General features: G+C 44.6%; 1 protein-coding gene across 1 annotated transcript; it reads right to left on the minus strand.

Annotated features, from left to right (window-relative positions):
- Window positions 1–1,670: 1,670 nt before the first annotated feature.
- On the minus strand, window positions 1,671–26,520 carry LOC135369984 (EF-hand domain-containing protein D1-like). The gene is made up of 4 exons (XM_064603621.1): window positions 26,232–26,520; window positions 4,171–4,318; window positions 3,117–3,251; window positions 1,671–2,773 (listed from the first exon to the last, which is right to left on the minus strand). Exons 1-4 carry the CDS (start codon window positions 26,378–26,380, stop codon window positions 2,627–2,629), a joined length of 579 nt encoding a protein of 192 aa, XP_064459691.1. The 5' UTR covers window positions 26,381–26,520; the 3' UTR covers window positions 1,671–2,626.
- Window positions 26,521–26,884: the final 364 nt, after the last annotated feature.

A 26,884-nucleotide genomic window follows, 5' to 3' on the forward strand; every position in this document is an offset into this window, starting at 1 on the left:
ATCCGTCTGTGTTGTGTGCAGGAAGCGTTCAGCTCGTCGAGGCACACAATTGAGTGTGTACTTTACGCGGCCGTAGAACCAGTAGAACTTCTTGCGTAGCTCCCTAGGTGGCAGCACTGCCGCGTGAGTGCCTGTTTCTCCTCGCACATTTCGTGTCCATCTGTTTCTGCATGGAGGCTTCATAAGTGTGTATTCCTCCTTTGCAGAGGCTGATTCTGTGTCCTCTCGGGAGCACGATTTATATTCCCATATCTGCGTATCCTTACATAAGCTGACTACCGTGCTGAGATAACCTAGTTCCAGAAACAACTTTTTCGATTGACGATTCTAGGACGATTAGTGCTTTTCTCTCTCTCTCTCTCTCTCTCTCTCTCTCTCTCTCCCTCTCCCTCTCGAATTCTAGCACTGTCGTCCTTGTGGGTCACCTTTTCGTGTCACTCAAATGTCGTCATTAAAGACCCAGGAACCGCTGATTCTGCCTTGAGTACCGTAATTTCACGCGTATAAGCCGCAGGACGCGTTTTTTGGGACGTTTTGAAAATTTTCTGGCAGATAAGCCGCGGGCAATACGAGACGACTGATTTGTGCGACAAAGGAGACCATAGAGAAGGCCATAAACCATGTGGTCCATACTCCGGGATCGGCACAGTGTAAAACAGAGGAGGTCAATTCTGGAGTTCTACCAAGATCGGATTGTGTCCTTGTCGGGTGTTTTTCGTGGGCTGATGGGTCAGTGATCTTCCAGAAGACGTGAATCACTGTCACCACTTTCCTTAAAGCTGCTTGGGGGAATGCACCAGGAAGATCAATCTACTCAAATGTGGACCCGTCCCTGTTATGCACTGTTCGTGCATCGGCAGCGCAGTGCTGTTCCAGACACACTGTCGGCCCTTTCGTTAAAATCGGCGTATGGGGAAAATACAAGGGAAAAATAGTCATCAGATAAGCCGCACCGGTGGATAAGCTGCAGGGCGCCCGTGAGGAAAAAAAAATCGCGCATAAGCCGCGGCTAATACGCGTGAAAATACGGTATTTGTCGAACAACAGGACGTTATCCTAAACCTTGTGAAGAACGAGGGTCCCCGAATGTGAGACAACCGAACATAAACCCACATGCAGCTATGGGCGCCGTCACAGGGGGGCAAAGAGGGCCCCCCCACCCCCCCTGGCTTCGAGAAACGTAGGGTTTCTGAGCCAAGACAATGTAGTTGCAGGCGCAAACATTCTGCCCTGCCCCACCCCACCCACCCCTGCAAAGAATCCTGGCGGCGCCCATGCATGCAGCACTTACCTTTCTTTCTTATATGTATTTACTCCACTGTCCACTGACGTCCAGGCGACATCCCAGACAACCTTGCACACATCGTGGATGTAACGTCCCTCGAATGCCTACAGAACGTCTACAAAGTACGTGATGTTTTTATTTCACATTAACACCGCGAAGCAACTATCATTGTACAGACGTCAACAGATGGAAAGAACGTACAAGCATTTCAGTCTTGAGGCATCTCGAAAAATTACGACAGAAAAATTTGCCACCGGAGATAACTCTCAAATAAATAGCAAATAAAGCAATTTAACCCATGTACTGTTTTTTTTATAAAGAGTCCCTGGACTGTACATGTGATAACCGCGTGCGTAACCTATGACAAGACAAATACAAAGTCACGTAAGACAACGTAGTAAGCTCAGCATTTATTTTTATATACAAATATATGTACAGAGCTCCATATAAAAATATATTATGACGTCACTCATAAGGACGCTATCGATATGTCCAGCGATGTCCTATTTGTCCGATTGCGTACATGTATTTCGATCTGCTATTCCATGCAGCTCCATAGCTTGTAGTCACCATGGATTTAGCGCCTGAAGGTTTTCTGATTTTATTCGTGTTGTTTTCTGCGAAAATTATCTGCAGTTCTCTGCTGACAGATAAACAACAACAAAGAAAAAAAAAGAAGAAGAAAACAGGTTTGTGGAGCTTGCGTTTGTGATGCCCGTCACAATGAACTTCTTACCAACCAGCAATGCATGAATGTTAATTGTAAAATCAATTATCGTGAGAATGACAAGAGATAATTTCTTAGCATTTTCAGATTGTGTTTCGTACTTATCCTCAGAGATGAAGAACAAGACACAAAAAAAAAAACATCATGCCAAAGCGTGTGACAGAGTGACAGTGTACACCTTGTTTGCTTTGCAGAATAAAACAGACTAAAGCCTGAAGCGCACTTCTTGAAGTATCGGAGAGCGAGGATGACGCCATTTCTTTTCCGCGAAAAGCGCCATCTATTGCAGCGCGAACTAAGCGATCCGAGACCGTTTCGCTCCCTGTCCGACAGGTAGGTGCATCAGCGGCATTGGCATGTGTTGCAACAAAATGGCGTCCAATGCGTCTCGGGCACGTGGTCACGTGATATGGTAAACCATAGCTCCGTTTCCCAAATGCAACTGTGCTTTGGACAGAGCCAGTGTTTTTTTTTTTGTTTGTTTTTTTTTTTCACCAGGCCTTTAGTTGGTGCGAGTAAGCGATAAGCTGCAGTGTAGAAATAGAGATTTGCTTTAAAAAAAAAACGAACATCACATTAAAGGAACTCTGCTGCTGTGTGTCACGTGATATGTTTCATGAAGTGGCGGCACTCTTGAAGAAGTTCGCTTTTTCTCTGAAGGCAGCCTGTCTCTCTCGACGTTCCTCCTCTTCTTTCTTCTTCTGCAACTGTTCCTGGCGGATCTCGTCTTCGAATTTGTTGGACATGGCCAGTTGGTTAGCCTGTAATTAAACGGAACAGCGCCGTGTTTGTGCGTGGAAAGAAAGGAGAGCTTCAAAACATGCCCATGATGCCGAAGTATGTTTTTACAAGATAATCAATAATCGATAATTCTATCATAATTCGTTCTATCTATGTTTACAAGATACCGGAAGCAGCTGTCAGGGTTTAATTTTCTTTCGAAGCGTACGAGTAGTGCCCTATACATTATGTTTCAAAAATGCATTCTTAAACATTCCATCTGCGAGGCTTTCTTGACAATCGATTTTCCGTTAATCCCCCAGAACAGCAGCAGCTGTGCACTTCTGCGAACGGCACTGTAGTTGTAGATGGAGAAAGATGTACCTTCGCTTCGAAAAATTCCTTAGCGCCGCCAACGCCCGCGATGTCCACGTCAATGCTGGTGAGCCGTGCCAGGGCGCTCAGACCGTCGTGTGCTTCTAATTCCCCGTCGCGGGCCTTCTTGAAGATCAGTAGGAACTGTGGATTTGGTTAAATATGATATTAGACAAGGCACTGCGGATAGATCACTACCCGAGAAACGTCATCATGACGTTGGTAGACACACTGAAACCGAAACAAATCGGAAGGGGAGTGCCGGGTTCCACGAATGGGCACTTGTTCGCTGCCTCCTATTGAAAGAAAAGTAGAACCGAAGGTCGCGTCCCTTTCAGAGACCATCGTAATCCCCTGAAGATCGTGGCTTTCTAGGGCGACCTTGTTCGCCCCCTAGCTTTGAGCCTAGTTCAACTCTACCATATTGGTGGCGCTGTAGAACACTATGACGTCATTTGTTCACAAACAGGGAGAGGCCTATAGACACGCCGCTGGTGGTGATGTTTTCGTTCCCGAGAGTTTATAGTGGTTCTCATGTTATGAACTGATTGCCCATATTAGTGCACGCGGCTTCTGCGTAGTTTTGCAGCGTTTGACGATAAACTCAGAGGGGAACATCCTATAGCAAGTGATGTAGCAACTCTCTACGCGGCCTGCAGCCAGTTCGTTGGCATGTTGAATAGCTTGATTTCCAGCAATGATTTCAATGTTCTGATATGTGCATATTTCAGTTCGATAGCGTTTGCGTATTACGTATGTGTACCCTCCTATTTAGAACTCTCAAACGAAATCTAGAACTGCTATCTGTAAACAACCAAAATATGTTCGCGCTTCAACATATGAACCACCTTGCCATGACGTTTGTCAGGCCCTCGGCGTTCATGTATGTCAACACGAAGGACATCAAATACGTATTTTCAACCCTACTCATTCACATTCTCAGTGCAAAAAATCAAATGTGCCACGGAATGTAAGACATATCGAAAATGTGAATCAAGCCCTATCCGTTGAATTCTCTATTCATTGAGCGAAAAAAAGAGAGAGAGAGAGAAAGAAAAAGTACCTCTCTGAAGTTGATGGTGCCGTCGAAGTCTTCGTCGACTTCTTTAATCATCTGCTTGAGGGTGAGATGAGTTTGAGGGGCGCCAAGGATTTCCATCATTCGCTTCAACTCTTCGAAGTCTAACACGTTGTCTCCATTCAAGTCGAATCTATTAAAAGGAAGAGCGTTTCCAATCGTAAGGTTACGTTGTTTACAAACTGTGATGGATGACCACTGGGTACATTGATTAGATCGGCATCATCATAGTCATGAATAGGGCACTCGAGAACCGGCAGTGAATGGTCAGAGTAGGACACAACATTTTGGCGACGAGGATGGGAACGCAAAATACAAATATAAAAGTAACGATGGCGTAAGAAACTAACCAATCAATGAGCAAATGTTACTTCAATATGCACGTCTCGTGCGATGCAAAGGGGAACACCACATATCGTCTCTTTTTCGTCCGTATGCATCCAATCACTTTGACGTTATATTACACCGGTCACGCTAGTTCATTACGAGTTGACGAGCAAAAAAACGGCTGCTGTACCCTGTCCCATGAACCTTATAGTATTGTAGGTGTTGTACGATGACGTGATAATCCAGTCGTCCAGCCCACCGAACGACCTGAAATCCCACACAGGAAAAAAAAAAAAAAGAAGAAGGATGCTGACCGATTGCCGTTCAAAGGCGTCCTTACATTCCGCTCAGCCGGGACGCAGAAAAAGATTAATCGAGACACAGCTGTCAATGAAACACACTGTTCTGAACCCGTCGCAACGTGAAAAAAAAAAAAAGAAAAAATGTACCCAGAATACTTTCTGCGTCGCTACACCGTTGGAGATATTTCTTTCTTTCACTCCGTTCTAGGTATGGTTCGAAAAGAAAGCCACTGAGATGTTAGCCCTGACGTACATTTCTATTACATTTCTGCTGTACGCTGTTTACCGCAGACGGCTCCGCTACTTTTGCACAAATTCCCGGCGAATGGAAATGAACTGGAATTGGGTTGAATATAATTTGTTCGCTCGTTTAAATAATGCACCGGCTCATAACAGCCTCGTAGCCTTTTAGGCACTTTTACAACAATAACAACCACGAAGACACTCACGTACAATCGAATCGACAGTCCTGTTAAAGACGTTCGAATTAGGGAAAGAGGTCGCCATTACGCAGAATTAATTAATTAATAATTGATAACTGGGGGGTTTACGTCGCGAGACAACTGAGATCATGAGCGACGCCACAGCGGTCGGTCTGTGGATTGCTTTTGCCCAGCTGAGGGTTACATTACGCAGAAGAGAGACACTTCCAACAGTCTGTCTGATACTATTCGTGTTACGTTGGTGTCTTATTTTTATTTTATTTTTTTCGTAGTCTTCGTCGTTGTTGTTGTGATAACTGATAAGTAAAGTTTAAAAAGGCAGTGCCTGTGTGTGTTCGTTTCGCTTAGCAACAGCCTAAGAATCAACGTGCATGGTACCTTCGATATCAATTTCACTCAGTTGTTTGAACGTATACGTGGCCTACGAAGCAAAACACGTAAACACGTAACTCGAGTCTCGTGACTCAGCGCTGGACATATCAAATCTACCTGGAATTCGTCCCGACGATGCTTGTCTGGTTTCCGCCTGTTTACAGCGTCTCCTTATCGGATATCGTTTGCCTCGAGACTCAGGTGATAAAACACAGACAGATGGGTCTGTTGACAACTAGGAACATATTTCGCCTCGTAAAACACGCACAGGGAAAGAGGAGATCTAAATGGTCGAGGAATGCGTGCAGAGTAAGCAAACGAGCCGAGGCGAGCTTCATCTAGGGACAAACACAACGCATACAGAACCTCGAAGAGCCTGAGGGACAAAGTCAACGAGTAATTCACGAAAAAGCCAATGAGTGCCAGCGCCGGGTGTCGAACCTGATACCCTCCTGATGAACCCTCCTGGGCAGGTTCAGGTTCATCAGGATGGTCCGGTTCAACCCATGGCGCTGGCACTCATTGACTTTTTCGTGAATTACTTATTGAACGTGCAGAATACATAGTTCCAAAACGGCTCATCCTTCGCGTTCATGCAAACAGATGAACACAGTAGAAGAAGGCAGGGTATATAGCTCGTGCGCGTTCAAGCTCAAGGATGTTGCCCTCTTCGACACAAACAGAATTCTAGAGACAAACCCTCGTACAGGTCATTGACGGGTAGATGGCCTCATCGTCCAGATCACTACTCGTTTTCTCGGCTGTTTCCCGCCCTTGCGCTTAACACAGAGATATGGGTGGAAACTGAATGAATGCTTCTCCCACGCAATTCTCCATGAGAAATACGCGCGTATACACACGATTAACTCTCTCGTACACGGTGCTTGTTCTCCTTGTTTACTACGTTCCTTTCGGGCCTGTAGCGGCGTTTTGGGAGAACGTGGGATTCATGACCATGTGAATGCTCTTCTGCGAATTTTCCTGTCCTTGTGTGTTGTATGTCCTTTATTTTCGTGTCCCTGATTATAGTCTCGAGGTTTTCGTTATGTACCAGTATCACCGGCTCTCTTACTTCCTATAAGCATGCTTTCAGTGTCGTTTTTCCACTGGCTGAATAGAGCACAGCATGTGTTTCAGCTGGCGCAGTTTAACAGTGTGCTATATGCATGTATATGTCTTCTGCATGTCCAATATACGTACAGTGTAAGTGTTGTTTATTCCATAATGTATAAACAAACATGGTTTCGGGGGGGGAGCGGAATCGAGCACCCACTCATTGGTGGTGCGTGCTCTATAAGCTCATGCTGAAGACTGAGAAGCCGGCCCAGGATGCTTCCTAACCACCGTCGCCTTCTGCTTCTGTCCTCTCTCCACCTGACCGCCTCTGTATGCCGCCCGTATAGTCACAGTCGCTTCGCGGTGCTAGCGCAGAATAAAATAAAAAACATTAAGGCCTCATTGCCCTGAAGACACCGTTCACGTACATCGCACGCAAGTGTCCTAGAAGAACCCTCTCCCTGAATAAGAGAACAATCGAGTTGTAAACATGATTTTCTGCGGTACCACTTGCGGACCTTGAATCTAATTGAAGACAGCTACGTCATCGTATGTAACGGCCGGTTTAATGCGTGTTCATATTTCTCAACGGCTGTCTTCCAGTTGATTGTATACTCGCCAATAACAAAGGGACAATTATTGCGCGAGGGCTCATTATCTTTGCTGCAATCATGATGATGCGAATAGGTCGATCATATTGGCTTCATGATGTTTTGAAGCGTTCGTAATTGAAGCTGTGCAGAAGGTGACAGACAACGAAAGCATATTGAGGAAGACAAGTGCCCTCCTGAAGATATGAGGTGATTTTGCGTACTTGTTTGAACTTCAGGCAGGAGGAAGGTTCCTCGTTTGGTGCCGTTTCAAAGCCGACAGATCTGCCCAGTGGCGGATCCAAGGGGAGGGGAAGGAGGGGGCGATCGCCCCCCTCCCCTCCCCATATCATCATGTTGAACGTTAGCTCCCCCCCCCCCCCCCGCTACACTCTAAAACAGATCTTGAACGCATAGCATGCTGTGCGCCAACCATTGCCACGAATGATATAGGGTTATTGTTTCTGGCTCGAAAAGAAGTGGGGGCGTACGCCTTTTTATGTCAATCTAAATTTTTGATACGTAACACAAACGGCGCCCCCCCTCTTTGAATCAGTCATCGGTCACGATCACAGATCATGTCACATTCAAACGCTCACTATCCATGTACTTCGGTGTCTAATATGCATACCATAGCTGTGTATTCGTGTTTAGTTGTTTATAAAGACAATATTTTTCATATGTTCCTGTTTCATGTTCATGTCTGTTTGGTCAATGTTACTATGTTCCCTATGTCATGATATGTTGTCACGTTACGTTGCCATGTTATCCTACTATATTATCGTTTTTGCTCCCCCTCATGTAGCGCCTTGAGGAATGTACATAAATAAACAAATAAATAAAAATCAGAAGCGATAACTCAGTATTAGTGGCAATGGTTGGCACACAGCGTGCTACGCGGTGAAGTTCTGTCTTTAGACTGTAAGGCGCTTCGACAAAGAACCCCACCTCACGCACCCCGCCAAAATGAGGGTCTGGTACCGCCCCTGGATCTGCCTGCATATTGCTCAGGAGGGATCGTACAATTATACCAATTTTTATACCCATTATATTCATATACCCATTATATATTTTCGGGTTTCACTCTATATGCGTCTGTTTCTGCGTCACAAACTACACTCTACACTACACAAACTACACAATCTACACTCAAACTAAGGGAGGCGTACGCCTTTTTTGTGACACTTATGCTGCTCATAATTGTCACAAAAAAGGCGTACGCCTCCCGTTTTCAACAAATCAGGGCAGATAACGATATCATTCGATATTATGGTTGGCTAGGAGCGTGCTATGCGGTGAAGTTCATTTTTAAGAGTGTATGTGAACACCTCCCCGACACCGTCGTGTCCCTGCATGGACCTCCGCGACGTCTGCACTTCTTCGTTTGTTGCAACATTCCCCTGCAAAGACATCTCCATGCCCACAAAGCACGTATACAGTAATACCGCATTCCCCCCCCCACCGCGCAGGACCGCGGGGGATCTGACGTTTCCCCCAAGATGCGCTTGCACAGTCGTTCGAAGATTCGAATGGAGGAAGAAGCGAAAGTCCCGCTTCGTGACATTCTTTGTCGCCCGTCGGCAGCGGGAGAGAACTCGTTCCATTGAATTGGACAAATCAAGTTCTTGCTGACGGGGTTGCGCTGGAATCGTGCGTGTATCACGGCCGTTAACTTTTGCGTGTCGCGGTGGTGGAAAACTGCTGGGAGCCGCTCTGGCATATTTCGGATACAATCGGTTCGAATCGGGTGTAATCGTGTCGGCTAGGTAGAGTGGGCACGTTGGATACACCAGCCCAAGCAGCACAATGTACTGAAAGTCGAGTGCAATAGGGGTGGACGGGTAGGCGGAAGACCTTGAACAGACTCTTGAAAGTAAAGAACATTGATAAGACACATACCGTCCACCCCTATTGCACTCGACTTTCAGTACATTGTGCTGCTTGGGAGTGGGATAGCAACGTTTAACCTTGCTATCCCACTTTTTTCGGGTAGTCGATTCCGCGCGATTGTTCCCTCTCGAATCAGTTTCGAACCAGTTCGGGTTAAACAAGATTTCTCCCCAAATTACAATCACGTGTTACGTTGTATCACGTACACGATTTAGTAGCAATCTGTGCGCATGTCTGATGAAGATATTATCCGAGTGCAACGATAAACTATGCGAAGCACATTTAATATTACATCATGCGGTGTTGGTGACTATAAATCGTGAGGAATTTATGTAGATGTATAACCGATAACACCCGATCCACCCCCACCCCCCGAATCCGGGAAAGACATTTAACCCGAAAAAGTCAGACCCTAGGCATACGTTTATTCAGAGCTGTTTACTTAAAGTTCAGTCGAACGTCGATTGCAGGGTCACGTTCGGCCGATGAATGCCTCTTGCGGGTAAATGCGTTGGGAAAAACTGAAATTTATCGAGCGTTAAAAGTCGAAAAAATCCGACGAAAATTGCCTAAAGTGAACGATGAAGTGTCGTTGGGGTGGGGGAGAGTGGTGGGGGATATGTTTAATACGAAGTAAAAAAAAAAGAGAGAGAGAGAAGGGAAGGGTGTCGTTGGGTCTCCGCGGCAACTCCGCGACTTTCACGCGTTACTTTTTAGAAAAGCTTTCTTGTTACACTCGGATAAAAGCTATTGAAACTGCGACACTGCAATCATTTTTCGCTTTGGACCATGGTCTACACAACAAAGAGAACTCATCACGCATCAGATTCCTCGCCGGTTAAAACGCTTTTTCTTTTTTTTTCTTTTTTTTTTACATGCATTTAGAAACATGATTTTCTCTACTGCGTCTTTCGTCGCGCAAATATATACCGGTGTCTCTGCGTTAGTTCAATGAAGAACAATGGAGTACTAATGAAAAACAATGTGCCGCGAAAATAGGACTACGATAACGCGACGAGAAATCATCAAACGTGAAGATAAATTATTCGCTGCGCGCGTGTCTGGAAAATAGAAGAAGCTGGCAACTTTTACGGCGTGTATAGCCTAAAACTTTGCCAGTAATTCCATCATCGTCATTACAACAACGAGTTTTTTTTTTTCACCCCCACCCTCTGTACTCGCCGGTAAAATGAATTGATAGATAAATATACAGCTATAATATATACAGATACAGATAAATATATACAAATAGATAGATAGAGAAATATTGAACTTATAAGCTATGTTTACGTTACCTTCAGAGGGTTACGCAGCATACAAAGAGTGCCGATGTGGGGTTGGGGGGAATAACGACAGACACAAACATCACTGGACACGCAAACATAAAAACAAGAAGTGACTAAAAACAAAAGAGTAATAAAGAAGAGAGAGAGAAAAAATGATAAAAAAGATTGACGCAAACGGGGCAGAACTGCTGTTCGTGAGTTCCTCTGTGTGCATGCTATCGTATTTATCGTTGTATAACCCCACTTTCCTGGAAGAGTTCCTCACGACCTGGTTTCCCATCAGTTGGTCATTTGGACAACCTTTAAATGTGTAGGAGGAGGAGGAGGAGGAAAGGACTTGACGCGGAACGGGTGTGTCTCCCGTCAGAGTGCCTAAGGATTCACGCGCCACTTACGCATCTTCACTAAAGATTTTCCTTAATGAAATTGATTGGATACAAGCCATCCTGGTTATATTATTTTGGGATTACTCGTAAGACGAACGTTAGCACCTTCGAAACGCAAAAAGTAAGGTTGTATCAAGTTACGGAAGACGCTCCGAAAAGTGGTCACCAACACTACTGACTTTCTTTTTTTTTTTTTTGATTGCGTGTTAGCGCCGCGAAGCATCTGTGGCTATGAGCGGCGTACAGATGTGGAGAGATGGAGAGAGGACAGCAGGAAGGAGTGGGGGATAGGGGAAACACTTCTGACTAGGATTATCCTTTGTGATAAAGGAAAAAAATACACCGCTTTCCACGCCGAGACTGGGAATAAGTGACATGGGTTCGAATCCAATCACCGGCTGTGGTGTCTAAGGTTTTCCCCTGGTTTTCCGAAGGCTTTCCAGACGAATGTCGGCACAGTTCCCCCTGAAGCAGGCCCAGGACGCATACTAACCCCTCACTGTCCCCCACTCTTTCCTGCGGGCCGCTCTCCATCTGTCGACGTCTGTACGCCGCTCACAGCCAGAGTTGCTTCGCGGCGCTAACACGAAATTAAAAAAAAAGAAGAAAAATGCAATGGACATGTCTAGGTAGGTAGACATCGTGTTTTGACATTGACGCCTATAGCGTCAAAGTAGAAATTTTGTTTCGAAAAACAAACTCCCGAAACGTTCCATCCGTGCTCCGAAAATACTGGTTTCGGTTTTTATTTTTGGACGGATTCGGCGTATGCTTTTTGGTGTTTATTGGTTTTTCACGAAATCGGCGTTTTTCGGTATTTTCCCTGGCGTATACATGGTTTACCCGACACTTGTCGAATAGAAATCACAATGTAATTTCCGCGCGACGCTCATTCAACGTGGCGTTGTTCGCTGCGGTGGCGTTTTACGGCTAACGAAAAATTAAACGGAACATTTTTCACAACCATCGTATTTCTGCACGGTTTTCTGATCTTCATCAACGACTTGCTGGGCATGTGCAGCAATTTATCACTGTCATGTCCTGGAATGTCATTCGATATTCGGTGTTTTTCGATTAAAAACCGAATGAGGGATAATATTCCCGGAGTATTTTTCCCCCCGTGTTTTTCGATTAAAACCGACAACGCGGAAAGCTACTTATAGTCCAAATATTCGACCGCATTATTGGTCAACCTGGCCAAACATCACCCGCGGAGGAGCATTCTGCCCCTATAAGTAATAAACATTATCACCGTCTATATTAGTAATCATTACCTAGATAGCTACCAATTACTGATTCCCCCTATAGAACCGGAATCTTTTCACGGAAAGCAGCACGACCGCGATGTTGAGTCCGACACGGTGAAGAAGAGCCACAAATGGGTTGTATTTTGCATAACCGTCGCGGTGACTTCAGCGGTTCACTGCGTGCGAAAACATGCCTTTGCTCCTGTTTTGCGGGAATCCAGGTTCAAGGCTATGTTATGCATACTAACATTTCCTCGTGCCAGAAAGTATGTCTATTGCGCAAGTTGCCTGGAGGAGGTATCCGAACGGTTTGGTATTGAAGGTCAATATAGAGACAGAAGTGGGAAAGTAGCTTACCCTGGTATGAGCGCCAACAAAAAACGTGACCGCTGTTATTAACCGCAAAATAGAACGCACCGCGCTTATTTATTTATAACGCACAGTCAGGGATAAGTTGCCTTTGAAGGTATCATCTCGTATAATCCCGCTTTCATTTTGTTTACTTTGCCTTTATTTTACTTGGGTTTATTTTACTTTACTTCGCCTCTACTAACTTAAAAACTAAGTAGCTTAAACTGGTATTCGTATTTTAAACATTCGTTCTTCTTTATTTGACTAATTTAAACTTTACTTTAAACGGAGACAATTTTGACGAGGGAAGGTAAAATGGGTAGGAACACTTTATTAAAATTCACAAGAACAGACTTTCGTGCAGATCCTGCACTTCATCAGGCAACCTGAAGAAGTGCTGGTTCTGCACGAAAATCTTGTTCGATGTGAGTAGAACTCCACCCGTGAAACGTTATTATGACGTTGGTAGACCGACTGAAACCGAAACAAATCGGAAGGGGACGGCTGGGTTCCACGAATGGGCAATTGTTCGCTGCTTCCTATTAAAAGAAAAGTAGGGCCGAAGGTCGCGTCCCTTTCAGGGACCATCCTAATCCCCTCAAGACCGTGGCTTTCGGGCGCGACCTTGTTCGCCCCTAGCTTCCTGCGTAGTTCACCTCTACCAAATTGGTGGCGCTGTCGAACACTATGACGTCATTTGTTTACAAACAGGGAGAGGTATATATCTACCATCCCTCAGTGTAATCACAGTTAATAGGACTTTGGCATCTCTTTTTACTTTTCGTATTGTACTGTTATAATTTTGACGAGAAAGAAAAACTGACTAATGCACATGCATTGATTTGAATTAAATTGTGAGAAGAAAACATAGATGGCGCACCCCCGTCGAAAAGTATTGAAAAAAAAAGAATGAGTTACGGCGTCGTTAAGCCTCGTGAGAAACAAACACGACAGGAAGAACGTGCGATTTGGCTCCGCGCGATCACGGAGCCGCCATTACCAGTTTATAAACTTTCCATGCATCCTCCCCCACCTTGTTTACAGTAGTCGCTTCTTTGGGACATAACACCCCGAGCCACATCTGGAAGGCACGCTATTATGCGCTATAGGGCTCCAAAGAAAAGGCCCTTTTTTGGGGAGCACATTCGTCTCAAGCATATGGCCCCCACGTTGCGGTTGGTGGTGAATTTACTACATCGGTACAAACCGATAAACGCCGGTGTACCGGCTATTTGGATTCCACTCGTTGACTGTGGTTCTAACAGAGACTGGTTCTTCTAGTCCCAGCAGACGAACAAGCTCTGTTCGAAATATCGGCTGCATACACGTCTATAGCCCGCCCGTAGCCATACACTCTTAGAGAGAGAGAGAGAAAAAAAAAGGGGGGGGTGGAGCAGTTACACCTTTTAGGAGGTAAAACTTGTCGCATATGTCGTGCCTAAAAGGTTGCGAAGTTCTACCAGCTACCTCACTCTCAAAAAAGAACTTCACCGCGTATCGGTGACCGAGGGGGGCGTACGCCTTTTTGTAGCAATTTGGGTATATGATATTTGTTTTTATCACTTTTCTACACCCTTTATGAGACGCTACACTCTTAAAAATGAACTTCACCGCATAGCACGCTCCTAGCGAACCATTATCTCGAATGATATCGTTATCTGCCCTGATTTGTTGAAAACACGGGGCGTACGCCTTTTCTGTGACAATTATGAACAGCATAAGTGTCACAGAAATGGCGTACGCCCCCCGTTTTCAACAACTCAGGGCAGATAACGATATCATTCGAGATAATGGTTGGCTAGGAGCGTGCTATGAATTGAAGTTCATTTTTAAGAGTGTATATTAACTACGGTAGACGCTACAGTAACTATAGAAGTTACCACCTTTTCACGCCCTTTTTGCTTAGAGTGCAGTTGCTTTTACGGTGACAGTCTTTTCTTTCATTTTTTAAAAGTGGAATCGTACCGCATGATCATGGTGGAAGCCAACCTTCCACGAACGCTGAGCCACACGTTGCAATATTTCACCGACACAAAACGCAATTTCTGGGCAACAAAAAGTGTACCCGGTCAACTAAAAGTGTGGCAGTGGAGTGGATGTGGTGGAACCACTTGTCTCAGTATGGGCAACATCGGCCAAAATGTAGGCCACGCTGCCTTCTGAGACCTAAGGCACTTGTATTCGAGGACGGGGCCGGTATTTGTAATTGGGATAATTCATCACGAAAGTAAGAGAGGGTACACGCCAGGTAGTCGGTGTGGTCTCCAATTCAATGGCGGCAGTCGTTCTTTATTTGCGAGAGAACATATGGAGTAGATCTTTGGCCTAGTTGGTATTCCATGAATCTACGAGTAGCACCGAACTTATAGAGCCATTGCATTTGTTATCAGATCTGCAATTCGTTGCTACGGTAACCAAATGTTCGCATACGATGCCCAGGAAAACCTTTACGATCGTAATAATAATGTCGCGTATAACTAAGAAGCGCAGAACGTTAGACTACAAACACTGAACGAGCAGAATAAACAACACCGTGTGTGCAAGACACGATAAAAATGTGCAACGTCCGTCCGTAATAGCGAGGTGCACTTGCGCAACGCAAGTTTATTGAGTCACAGACTCACAGGGTGGCCAGCTGCCTTCTCCGCGTATTTTCCATAAAAGAAAGCCTTCGCGAAAACTCGTAATTGATCTCCATTGGATTGCGCGAGCTCAAAGGTCCAAGATCTCGTATAAGGAGAACGTCTTCGAGATTTCCTCGGAGCAATGAAGAATGTCGAGCAGGAAAGCTGATCCTGCACTATAGGGTGGTGTGGTAAGACTCGAAAAGGAAGGAGAAACCCATAGTGCGTGTCGCATTTCCGGTTCCTTGCAAGACGGAAGTTGGTGAGCGGAACGGGAAATTTTCTTCTGGGGGTTCCTCGTTTCTTCTTTGAAGCCACTCTTGTTGGAAAAGAACTGTGGTTCCAGTTGTTTCCGATGTCATTGCTCTGTGTAAACCCCTTCACGTTTCATCCACGCTTTCTATGCCACATTTGAGCTTTTGTTTTATTCCATTTTTCTGTTGTTGTTGTTTTTTTTCGATGAACTCCATATGCAGGCTTTGTTCCTACTTCGTCTGTGCTTGGAGTAACACTTCATCCAGACTTGGTCCACATTTGATGAACGCGTTGTTTGCAGTCCTTTTTTTTTTATCTCGGTCCCACTTGATCCGCATTTTCTGGTCCTTTGATCCATATTTGACTTACCGCGATTTGTCCACACTTGATGGATACGCACATTTCCGGACTGACTAACTCGGCGCTCATGTTACGTATGAACGAAATAAATAAACTAAATGAAATGAAATGGACGCGTTGTTGATATTCGCTCTGCCCTCCTTCGACGGTTTGTCAACTGCACTTTGCCATGTCTTTGTCTCCACTTTGTCGAGTAAAGTTGGAGTTGGAGTTAGGAAAGACTCTTTGTCTACATCATGGTCACTTTTTTGACTGCACTTGAGCTACACTCTTAAAAATGAACTTCACCACATAGCACGCTCCTAGCCAACCATCATCTCGAATGATATCGTTATCTGCCCTGATTTGTTGAAAACGGGAGGCGTACGCCTTTTTTGTGACAATTATGAACAGCATAAGTGTCACAAAAATGGCGTACGCCTCCCGTTTTCGACAAATCAGGGCAGATAACGATATCATTCGAGGTGATGGTTGGCTAGGAGCGTGCTATGCGGTGAAGTTAATTTTTAAGAGTGTATATTCGCGGTCCACACTTTGTCCACCCTTTGCCTGTCCTTTGTCTTCTCCATCCGCGTTCCAGTGTTGATGCACTGGTTATGCACTCACTTTATACACGCTTTTTGTCCGGACTTTGTTCACACTTTGACCGCGGTAGCCTTATTTTTGGATCCAAACTCTCGTAAGATCGACGAAGAGTTTCGTAATTCCAACAAATTCCTCGTACGCCTTTAGCTGTCATTCGCTGGAAACCCAACCAGCAGGAAGGCGACTTTGGAAAGAAAAAGAGAGAGAAGAGGAACATAGCGACAAAGCACATGGAGGATATAGTACATCCTGTTAAAAAGCAAAGAGCAACCAAGTCTTCGCGGTTGAACCGGATGTGCACCAAGTTGTATATACACATCAAAGGGCTGTTGGCATCACAGAAGGCAAGGTCGCATTTCGGGTGTGTCTGCTGACAGTAGCGCAGGTCGTTTTCACTGACTTTCAGGTTCAAGGCTCATTTTCGCTCTCAACATCAAGGTTGTGCTTGCTACGTCTTTGCAGAATTAAGGTCTTTGCAGTATCATGGGTCCGGGGGTTACAAAATAAAAAGAATAAAAAATAAAAATTATCGCGACCATTTTTACACTTCGGAAAACTGAACTTTGGAACTTTCATTTTTCTTCGAGATTTATAACTACAGTGTTGCGACGTCTTTGGCGAAGAAAGCGCAACAATAAATAAAAACAACAACAACAACAACTTTATTTTGGTGATGATGGACGGGGTGTTTCATTGGTAGAGGCGATACTCTATACGTAATTTGGTTGATGAACCTCACCACTGAGTATCCAAGTCTCACGTTGTCCAAAAAAGGTTAGGAGTGCTCTTAGGGCAGAGCGCTGCTGGCCTTGGACTTGGCCACGGACCAAGCAACAAGTAATGAGCCCTAAGTAACGCGTCCTGGAGTAGTCAGTTCCAAGTAGTTTAGGACTAACATCTTTTTTTTTTCTTTTACCAATCAATCAATCATTGGAAGCAACAGTGAAATAAATAACGACGCGTTCCTAAAGTAACGAAGAAACAATGAGAGAAGCTCTTCTTTGCCTCCCTTCGCAGCGCTTTTACTAAAACCAGACCAGGCGAAAGGATAACACACGCGTAAGTCTGCAGCTATAAAGACATCGGTAACGAGAGTGTCAATCTCAATTGTAACGATGGAGGCACCGAACTCCGCTTTCCGCATCGAAGTTGACGGCATCAATGTGATTTCCGCGCAGCGAAATGATAGGGTAGTGCGGGTTCAAAACGGGAACGACGCGCCTTATGGATTGCAGAGAGTGCAATCCATGGATTGCAGAGAGTGACCAGCTCCCGTGGCTCAGTGGTTAGCGTGCTAGCCATGTCACGTCGAGACTGGGAGGTACCCGGGTTCGAATCCCGGTGCCGGCTGTGCTGTCTGGGGTTTTTCCTGGGTTTTCCTCAGACGCTTTCAGACATATGTCGGTACAGTTCCCCTAGAAGTCGGCCCAGGACGCACATTTCCCCAGGGCGTCAGTCGTGACGTTGCCCACACACGTGAGGCCGACAACGGCAAGCCCTTTCACCATCACCACCACCACCACCATTGCAGAGAGTGCCCTTCGTGAAATATTGAAAGAAAACGGCTGTAATAAAGAATACGTCGAAGACGCGCAAGGGGGCGCTGAAAAGCGGCTTGTGTGGAGCTTTCACAAGAAGGAACAGCTCTCAAAATTGGAAAATTGGCGATGCCTATTATATATAGCTATGTATATACCCTACATACCCTTAGAAATGAACTTCACCGCATAGCACGCTCCTAGCCAACAACCATAATCTCGAATGATATCGTTATCTTCCCTGATTTGTTGAAAACGGGAGGCGTACGCCTTTTTTGTGACAATTATGAACAGCGTAAGTGTCACAAAAAAGGCGTACACCTCCATTTTTCACTGTATTGCATTTCTATAGAGATACAATACAGCTACGCGAAAATTGGAATAAATTGAGGGGAAAAAATTGGAATAAAATACAGTTAAGTGCTTTTTTATTTCGCGTTAGCGCCGCGAAGCAACTGTGGCTATGAGCGGCGTATAGACGTGGACAGATGGAGAGAGGACAGCATGAAGAAATGGGAGACAGGGGGGGGGGGTCAGGTGCGTCCTGGGCCGACTTCAAGGGACACTGTGCCGACAACATTGAAATGTGTGCATCAAAAAATACTTCTTTAAAATGTTTTTGTATTTTTCGCAATTGAAAAGAAAACAAAGAAGAACAGGACAACGCAGCACGAGCAGCGTTACTGTTGTGTTTACTCTTCGTGTTTATTTTCCTCAGACTACGAGAATCTTGTTTACGCAGTAGGAGTAGCTGCTAATAAACTACAAAATAAACAAATAAAATGTTGGCGTTAGCTACGAAGCTAACCAAACCGGCAAACAAACTAAGGCCTGAGAGTCGGAGAGCTGAGCGAGCCGAAAGACAGCAACAACAACAACTTTATTGAGAGCCGATTAATTGGAAGTTTCATCGCCAGGGCCGTAAAGCCAATATTTACGGGTCTTTTCCATTCATTCATTTTCGTTTCAATACAAATGCCTCCTCTCCAGAAACTCATTATGTTATAGCGCTCGAGGCACTATACCCTAACTTAAATACTGTTTAGAAGTAACTCGTCCTCATGTTGTAAGTTACTCCTACGATACTTTATTTATTTTATTTCGAGACAGGAAGGACGAGAAAATGATTGTCTTCGCGTGTTTTTTGCTATGACACTTTCACATATCTGTTTATCTCCATTTTGTACTTGTTTGTTTGACAGAAAATTTCACAAATTGTAACATGACAGTATCTTGAAAGTAACGAGTTATTTTTGTGAGTACTTACTATTACTTACTCAGTTACTTTTTTTTTTTGCCTTGTACTTAGCAGCTTAACCTAAATACTTTTTCAAAACTCTTGTACAATCCTACAGAGCTATTTACCGTCCCCTATAATGGTGTTACTTGCGCTATAGTATATTACCAGGTCAAGTGAAACAACACGTTTGGGCGTCTTGGAAGAGATCGACGTTCAGAAGGAAGAGGAACGTATCGGATCGGTCAATGTGCATGCGGGCTCTGCTACGGTTACCTCGGGCTATACGAAGGGTGCAGGGTGAGCTCGCCTTTTGAGAAAGGCAATTAGATGTGGCATCTGCCGATGGATGACTCAGATCGGTTCTTTTCTTCGCCGAACGGTTTCTGCGCAGGATATCCGGATTCCGGCTTTGGGTGCTGAGCTTTGTGCACCGAGATGGATTGGTGTTTACCAGAGAGAAAAAAAAAAAGTAAGAAAAGAAGGCTTTGTGTGCAGTGGAGGTAAATGGTGTTGTTCTGTGTGAGGGGCTGTATACGGGTTCAGAAGGTTGTTCTCGTTTGAGTTCCTCGTTGTCGTCTAATGGCACCGGCGTGCTTTCGATGTTGGTTATTTCCACTCGCTGGAATGTGTACAGAGCGCAGAAATCGTGGGAAGAGATGCTAGAAAAACAAAAACAAGAAGCACTGTGGGTGCTGGAGCCGTTTACGAGATGACCCTCCAAACGTACTACTGTTCCAAACTAAGCGAGAACATGCAAGATATAAGCTTTTAATGAAACACTACTTTGGGCTTGTTGGTAGAAAGACATAATGAGAATAAAAGCGCAAAAAAAAAAACAACAGAAACCAGGGCTCTCTGTGTTTGGTCCAAGTGTGAACTTATTGTTTTTTTTTTTTTTGCGCTTTTATACTCATCATATCATATAAGCTTTAATTTCTTCTTCTTTTTTTTTTTTTTTCGCGCTGCGCAAATATCACCACGAACCACAACTTATATCCACTTGCACAGCATGAAGGCAACACACTTCCGGGTCCAAAACCATATTTCTGTCCATTGCTCGGTGGGATCTTTTTCCTGAGCCCATCGGTTATCTCTCTGTCAATGCGGAACACGCCTCTCTTCGAACTATATGCCATCTCTGTCGTCCTTTTTTCCATTGTCTCGCACTCGCTACTGAACCTTGTACAAACATTCGTTCTTCTCCAAACCCATATTTACATTGCACGCTGTACGCGCGGTTGTGCTAAAAAAATGGCGGACCGTCTTGACGGAGTGTCTTGTCAATCTGTCACTTTCAACCTTCCGCTATGAGTGCGTTCAGGTCGTCCATTCACCATCTTCTGTGCCACTTCAAAAGATGGCATAGTCTTGGGCCGATATACCTCTCCCTGTTTGTAAACAAATGACGTCATAGTGTTCGACAGCGCCACCAATTTGGTAGAGTCGAACTACGCTCGAAGCTATAGGGGGCGAACAAGGTCGCGCCCGAAAGCCACGGTCTTGAGGGGATTACGATAATCCCTGAAAGGAACGCGACCTTCGGTCCTACTTTTCTTTCAATAGGAGACAGCGAACAAGTGCCCATTCGTGGAACACAGCCCTCTCCTTCCGATTTGTTTCGGTTTCAGTCTGTCTACCAACGTCACGATGACGTTTCTCGGGTAGAGGTCTATTACGCGGGGGTCTATCTCGGAAATTACGATTGCTGTCGACTAGCGGGCAGTGCATCCCAGTAACATTATCCGCAACCGACGAACAAATGCTCTTTTCGGACAGACCGAGTCCCTGGAAGTGAGTCTATAGCAGCCGAACCGAAACTATCGCAATAATTCTCGGCCTTCGGGGTTTGACACCGTCACCGCGGTGCCAGCAGGCCAGGAAATATGTTCCCATCGATCCGGGGGTGTGCATTTCATTGTACGCGTAGAGGAATGTGGAGCAAGGCCTCTGGAATGGCTCTTCCGTAATGACACTAGTCCCACAGTGAGATTCCAGCCAGTTATACATGATGAAAAAAAGAAGGAAAGAAAAAGAGGAATGAAATTGCGCGCTGTATTATAACGACGGCAAACGTGCGATTGATTAAGTGTTTTTGTATTTTGCGTTTGCGCCGCGAAGCAACTAGCGCTATGAGCGGTGTAGGACTGGTAGAGGGGCGAGGCCGACTTCGAGGGAAACCGTGTCTCCATCCGTCCGGAAAGTCCAACGGAAAGCCCAGACACGTCTTCAGCACGAACTTGGAACTCCCTCCAACGAGTGTATGCCTGATCCACCCGACCACCATTACGCTTCAAAGTGGCCTGGGCTTGTTATCTGGCCTCGGGGAAACAGCACTTGTGGTGATAAGAAACGTGGAGCCGCGTTAGCTGAAGGTATATATATATACCTGTGTTGGACCCTTGTTGCTCAAAAGATGCGACTCAAGGATGATCGAGTCCTTCCTGACCTAAAGATCTAGGCGAGGCGTTGGCTTCGAAATTAATGTACGTAATGTAATCTCTAAGGATACGTACTGTAATGTCTACTAAAATACTATAACTAGGACACGATGTACCGTACGAGTATTACATGTTATATGTGTGGCTCTCACATTTATGACTTCACTGGGCGCACGAAGGTTAATTGAACTTACAGTTGTTCCTTAAATTATTGGTGGGGTGTGTGTGGGGGGGGGGGGAGATTTATTAGGAAAGGTCAGCCAAACGGGACGTCGGCTTGCTATTCCGCAAAGAAAAAAAGATAAAGAAATAAAAGAAGAATAAAATAAATAAACAGAAAAAAATGGAAATAAAGGATAAACTAACAAACTGTGAAGGAAGGATGAGATAAATTAAAGAAAAAGATTACTTAAAAAAAAGATAAGGTTAATGCGTTGAGGGTGAGGCACCGAAATTATTATAGGTTCACTATTAATGTAATTATCGCACGTTGTAATCAGGTTTCGCGCAAGCATTATCTATAGTATGTATGCATTAGACAACCGATTAAATATTTTGTATTCTATTAATTGAACCGAATTCAATTATTTCAGCAGAAGCCCTTCTTTTCCCAACTCGACGTAACGCAAAACGACGAGTGTGTATACCTGAAGGCCATTCACGTGCAGAAATAAAGCTTCTGCAGACAATGGAGAAAGGAGGATTGGGCGACAGCGAAGAAGACATCGGAGGAATTCCGTCATCTACATGAATAAAGCCAGACAATGGCTGGACAAAGGCCAGATAGGTCATTTGAGGAACCCTGACGAGTAGATGCCCATCTCACTGAACGGTGCTGCATCTGGGACGCTTCGGCCACAAAGGGTACGTGTATTGTGTAACATGTAAGGCAGAATACTACATGGCTCTTTCCGGCCGGACTTCTCCAATAGAAAACAGACAATGCGTGGGCCATCATAATGGTCGAGCCATGGGAGAGGTTCACACGGGAGCCGGGATAAAAGACGAGGGTTGGGTGATGGACCACAAACAAGTGTAAATACTTTCGGGTGTAAATGACAGACGCCAGAGAGGAAAGGGCCTCTCGTACTGAGACGAACAGTGACAGTGAGGAGAACAGAGACTGGAAGAACAGATTTCGTCTTTCACGCCTACCACGCCTTTCTGGTGTTCGTACGGTTGGTTACGTTAAAACTAACACTATATAGCAATATGTAAGTTGAGAATGTAACCTCAGACACAATGGGATTATTTCATTATATACGTCCACCGGTTTCGAGAGTAATCTGCTCATCTCATGACGAATCGCAGTTAGCAACCTCTTATCAGAATGTGTTGGAGTGCCGTTCGGGATAAATGACTCACTCTACCGTTGTACTGTTTCATGATTCAACGAGTCAATACTAAAGCGTATGTCGCAAGAGGAAGCTAGGTAGTATAGTCGCTTCGTCAGCTCGGATGATTGGACATGCTGATTGAACATGCATACGGCAAAGCAGCCGTAAAATCAGGTCACGGACCATGCACTGTCCACGATCGGCAGTTCAGCTAGCACCTCGGCGATCATTCATATAATGTGCCGAGATGTTTCTGTGTATCGACAGGTTATTTGCAGATAGACGCGTTTTTGGTAGATGCTATTTTGCGTTTTGGTTTAGTCTCTTCTTTTTTATGTAGTCGTTTTCTTTCTTTCTTTCTTTTTTTCGAAAGTGTAACTTTAGGGGGAGTTTCTTAATTTGCTTGCATAATATAGTTTCTGGGCATTTCTTCTTTTTCTTTTTTTGCTACGCCACGACCGTAAATTCCAGATTCTTTTTATACGGCTCCGGCATCGCACAAATGTTCTGTTTTGAACTGTCTCAGTACCTCAAGTGTTTCACTGCTTTTGGAATGTATTCAAATTTTATTCAGTTCTTATTGCCCGAAAAATTCAAGCAAACGACGGGAGCATACTGAAAGCAGACGACGGAAACGCGAAGACTACGCAGACGACACTGGAATACAAGAGCAGACGACGCTTTGCTCGCAGACGACAAAGCGGGACCAATCCACATGAATTGCGACAGATTCGTTTTGTTACAAGCAAATAACTATGTGCATTTATGCTTGGGTTTTTGGAAAGCCCTTGGAAAACGTTGGGGCATACGACTGGTTATCACGGTGCCTAAAAATCAACAATGAAAGTTCGATCGTGGTGAATACTACACAATTTTCACCAGTTTTATCGTGTTACAACTAGATACTGACATTTCCACATCACTTGCTCAAGTATGAAAAAACGAAATAGACGTTGAAGATGCTCGCTTTTGAAGCAGCTTATACGATGTTCTGCGTTCGCAAGCGTGGTCGTTACGTTGTACCCGAACGACTACTGTACTGTTGCGTCACACAGAAAGCGAGATAACGCAATGAAGAACGTTTTCTTTCCTTGACCGTGGACGTGTGAGGAAATGGAGTCGTGAAGTACGCAGTATGACTCGGTTGTTTTTCGTGGGAGAAAAGGAAAGTGACGTTGAATTGTGCGGCAGTGGGCTTACATCGGCTATTGACCGCAAAAGAGAGTTCGAGGCATACCCAGAGGGAGTCATGCGTTTTAAGCTTCGTTCTTTGCGGAGGTTTATCAGGCTGAATCGGAGTATTTTTGTCCGCCGCATTGCCAGCTATGTGAACGTCTTATGTAGGTTATTTGGTCTCACTTCATAAAAGTGAAATGAAGCACATTCAACTTAAGGCAACCGATTCTAAACGTACCGACTTTGTACGAAGATTTTGACGATGTATTCAACTGTTTGTACACGGGATCATGTTCTGCGTAGGAGACAGATTATTTTCACATACTATATATGTATACCAAAAAATTTAATGGAGCGTTCCGGCAATTTTGCGCTCCCTTTAAACTCTGCTATTCAATTCAATTCAACTTTATTTTCCTTTCAGATGGGAGATAGGAGAAAGCCAGAAGGCTTGACTGAGACCCTGCAATTCCAATGTCTTATGCGTGTGTATATACATCTCAACACTGCCGACTGCAGTGTGTTTGTATAGAGCCAGACCCCACTCTGTCGTCCGTCTTCTATGAATGTCCTACTTGTCGTGGGACCCGCTTCGATGGCACACATTCCTATCAGCCGGGACACGAAGGATGAGCACAGCGTATACTATACGCCTCGCTTATTGTCCTCCAATGCCAGGAAATATTACATTGAGTCTCGCGGAGATCGCGGAGAGAGGTTAACGTTCATCTCGTAAGCAGAGTAAAAGGGAAGTTGTCGCTGAGGCAGTGACTGTATTGAGGAAGCGCTCTGTAGTATGAAAAACGCGCGCTCATGATTGATTGATTGATTGATTTTAAAAGAAAAAAATGGAGATGGTAGTCTCGAGCCACTCGGGACTGGCTACTCCAGGACGCGTTATTAATAAAAGAAAGGGAAACTACACTAACCTCGACGCTTTGAAACGCTTTGAAAGAATAAATGAGAACATCATCACCGAGCTTGTCACCAAAAGCGAACATGAACTGGGCAGCTATCTGGGTAGTTTTTTTTTAGTTCAGTGGCCGTTTAGTGTAGTCTTGATGTGGGTTCTGGTAGATGATTTTTTTAGACTAAAAAGGAACCCAAAGGTCAGCAAGGTTGATTCTATAAATCGCAGAGTATATACGTATATGGTTTGACTTTCTTTGTCTGTTCTTTTTTCTCCAGACGGTTTTTAATAATTCGTTATGTAAAGAATAATTCTGGGAAAGGGTAGGTGGGTAGGGTAGGGTATAGGTAGAAACAGTATCCAGGCCAAAACCGACTCGCAGGGCAGTTGGAGTCGGGTTTTACCCGAAATATAGTTGCCGAAGTGTTCGGACATAAAACCCTTCTCTCGGTCAAGGTTACGTGCTTGTCTTCATATGTGCGTCCTTGTATAGTTGTCGTTGTAGATACCCCTAAGATAGTCCTTTTCTTTATTATCGGTGGCGTACCCACTAGCCAAGTACCAATCAGCACAGCCATTGTTTCTTGAATGGAATAGCATTACTAAGGCTGTATATTCATAGTCACCATCAAAAACACAACGATCGGAGTGGATTAGAGTAAATAATTATTCCATCTATTGCTTAGCTCAATTGCCAGATGACTCTATAATTAAAAAAAAAGAAAAAAAAAAAAAGAAGGCTGAGTTCGGGCAAAAACAAGAACGTACGTACGACACAGAAACTGCCCGATCTCAGGCTGAGTTCCTCCAACAACTCGCCTGCATTTATGTTATTGTATCACACGCGAGATGACGCAATACTTGATGTAATATGTAAACATTTTAAGACGCGGTTGATGCTAGTGCTTCGGTAAGGTAATACTCTGTTGCAGAGGACATGAAGATTTGATAAAAAGTGTCAATTGGTGATATACCAATGCTTTCTAACATTCTTTTAGGTTTATAACAATAGAGAAATTATGTGAACACAGAAAAAGTAAGTTAAAGCTTCTTCTCCTTTCTTTCTTTATTTTATTATTATTATTATTTTTTTTTGTGATGCCATGCCATCAATAAAATGTCATGCGACGAGTACTTGATAAATATGACAATTTGAAAAATTATGTAGTTATTGGAGCTACATCGCAAGAGAAGTAGCGTGTGAAATACTCTTGATGTTTGACGTCAATATATTTCAGGGGACGACATGATATATATCTCATCTTATCTTATCCAAATTTCACACGCTCATTTAAGGCAAGAAACAAGAGAGAAGCAAGCGAGAGAGACTTACTTTTTGAACTGTTTCTCGTACTCCTTAAGCTCCTTCCGCGTAAACTCCACGTATGGGTTGAACACCTGACTCACTTTCAGCTCCGAGATCTCACCACGTTCGATTGCTTCTCGGCGGGCCAGTTTTCCAGCTAACTCAACATCGGCCATCGTTGTCAGAGGAAAATACTTTTCGTATCCCGAATATCCGATCAATCCGCGTAACCTGGCATTCAACGATCCAAACAGCGACACCAGCAACCGTCCACTCGCACTCCGTCGTCTCCAGCGAAGTATCGGACGGGAGACCGCCGCCGCGCGGGATTTTAAACGCGTCGTCTGCAAGCCGCATTTGCGTCACTTCCGCTTCCGACCTCTTTCTTCGTTCCTCCTCCTTTCGAACGTGGAGAGGGAGGTTCGCGAAGAGCACCGTTGCAGTTACCGCTAGTTCTCTCACGGACATATCCACTTCACTCACATTTTACGGAGGAATGTTAAAAATCGCATATGCATGTGCCGACTAAGTTTGTTTGCAACATCATTATGCTTTGTCTTTTTGCGTGGAAACGAGGAACGAAACCGAAAGTAGAGCCGTGAAAAAAAAAAAAAAAAGCGGAACATCGGCAATCCAAAAGATGTGGGTTCGAGTCCTACAGCTGACTAACCTTCTTTCAA

This window comes from Ornithodoros turicata, chromosome 10 (genome assembly GCF_037126465.1).
Source record: "Ornithodoros turicata isolate Travis chromosome 10, ASM3712646v1, whole genome shotgun sequence".
Classification (NCBI taxonomy): Eukaryota; Metazoa; Arthropoda; class Arachnida; order Ixodida; family Argasidae; genus Ornithodoros; species Ornithodoros turicata.